General features: G+C 66.4%; 1 protein-coding gene across 1 annotated transcript in view; it reads right to left on the minus strand.

Moving 5' to 3' along the window:
- Positions 1 to 899, minus strand: part of LOC104385231 (SWI/SNF complex subunit SMARCC2) — a gene marked incomplete at its 3' end in the record, with an annotated part of 9163 nt that overhangs the window by 6332 nt on the left and 1932 nt on the right. The window contains exons 2-3 of the mRNA XM_009993660.1: positions 771 to 890; positions 19 to 104 (exon numbers count right to left, since the gene is read on the minus strand). Of these exons, the coding sequence (XP_009991962.1) occupies positions 19 to 104; positions 771 to 890 (206 nt within the window). The remainder of the gene's footprint in view (positions 1 to 18; positions 105 to 770; positions 891 to 899) is intronic.

The raw sequence follows: 899 nt of genomic DNA on the forward strand, positions 1-899 counted from the left end.
GGCCCGAGGGGCGCTCACCATCCTTGGTCGCTCTTGAATTTATAGGCAGCTGCCAGGATGGGGCACAGGGCTCCCCCCGCCTTGAAATCCAAGAAGCATTTGATCTGCAATGGGAGGAAAGGGGTGGTGTAGGGGGGCCTCATCAAGGTGCCATCTCCGTGTCCAGGTGCCACCTCCGTGCTGGGCTCTGTCCCTGGGCTCCATGGTCCCTGTGGTGCTGGGGCACCGTTCCCAGCTGGGGACCTGTCCCTGTGTCCCCACTGTCCCCAGATCCATGGGGTGCTGTCCTGGCTGTCCCTGGGTTCTGGGGGGTTGTCCATGGCCCTGTCCTAGTGTTGGGGTGCTGGCCCTGGTGGGACACTGTCCCCCCGTCCTTGGGGCATGGACCCTGTTTGGGGGACAGTTCCCAGCACGACACTGGGGCACTGTCCCTGCTCCAGGTGCTGTCCCAGCTCACTGTGCTGGGATGTCCCCAGGCTAGGGCACTGACCTGGTCATGGGGGTGTCCCCAGCTCTTTGGGGAGCTGGCACCGCTCACAGCCTTGTTCCCTGGGTCACCGAGGTGCCATCTGGTGTCACGGGGGCACCGTCCCTGCTCAGCCCTTTGTCCCCGGCGCTGCCCATTCCTGGGGTCTCGTCCCCAGGTCTTTAAGGGCGATCAGGGTGCAGTCCCTGCACCTTTGGGGCTCGTCCCCAGGTCCCCACGTGTCGCTGGGCCCCGTCCCCCCGGGGCGCAGGCCCGACCCGCCCCGTCCCCCCGGGGGTCTCACCGGCAGTTTGGTGAGGGGCGCGTTGCTGACGTGCTTGCCGAACACCTCCTCCTGGAACTGCAGCAGCTGCACCACCAGGCTCGACAGCGACTTGTTGGTGGGGGGCTCGGCCTGGATGTACTGGGGGGG

This window comes from Chaetura pelagica, unplaced genomic scaffold, assembly GCF_000747805.2.
Source record: "Chaetura pelagica isolate M959 unplaced genomic scaffold, ChaPel_1.0 scaffold893, whole genome shotgun sequence".
NCBI classification, from domain to species: domain Eukaryota; kingdom Metazoa; phylum Chordata; class Aves; order Apodiformes; family Apodidae; genus Chaetura; species Chaetura pelagica.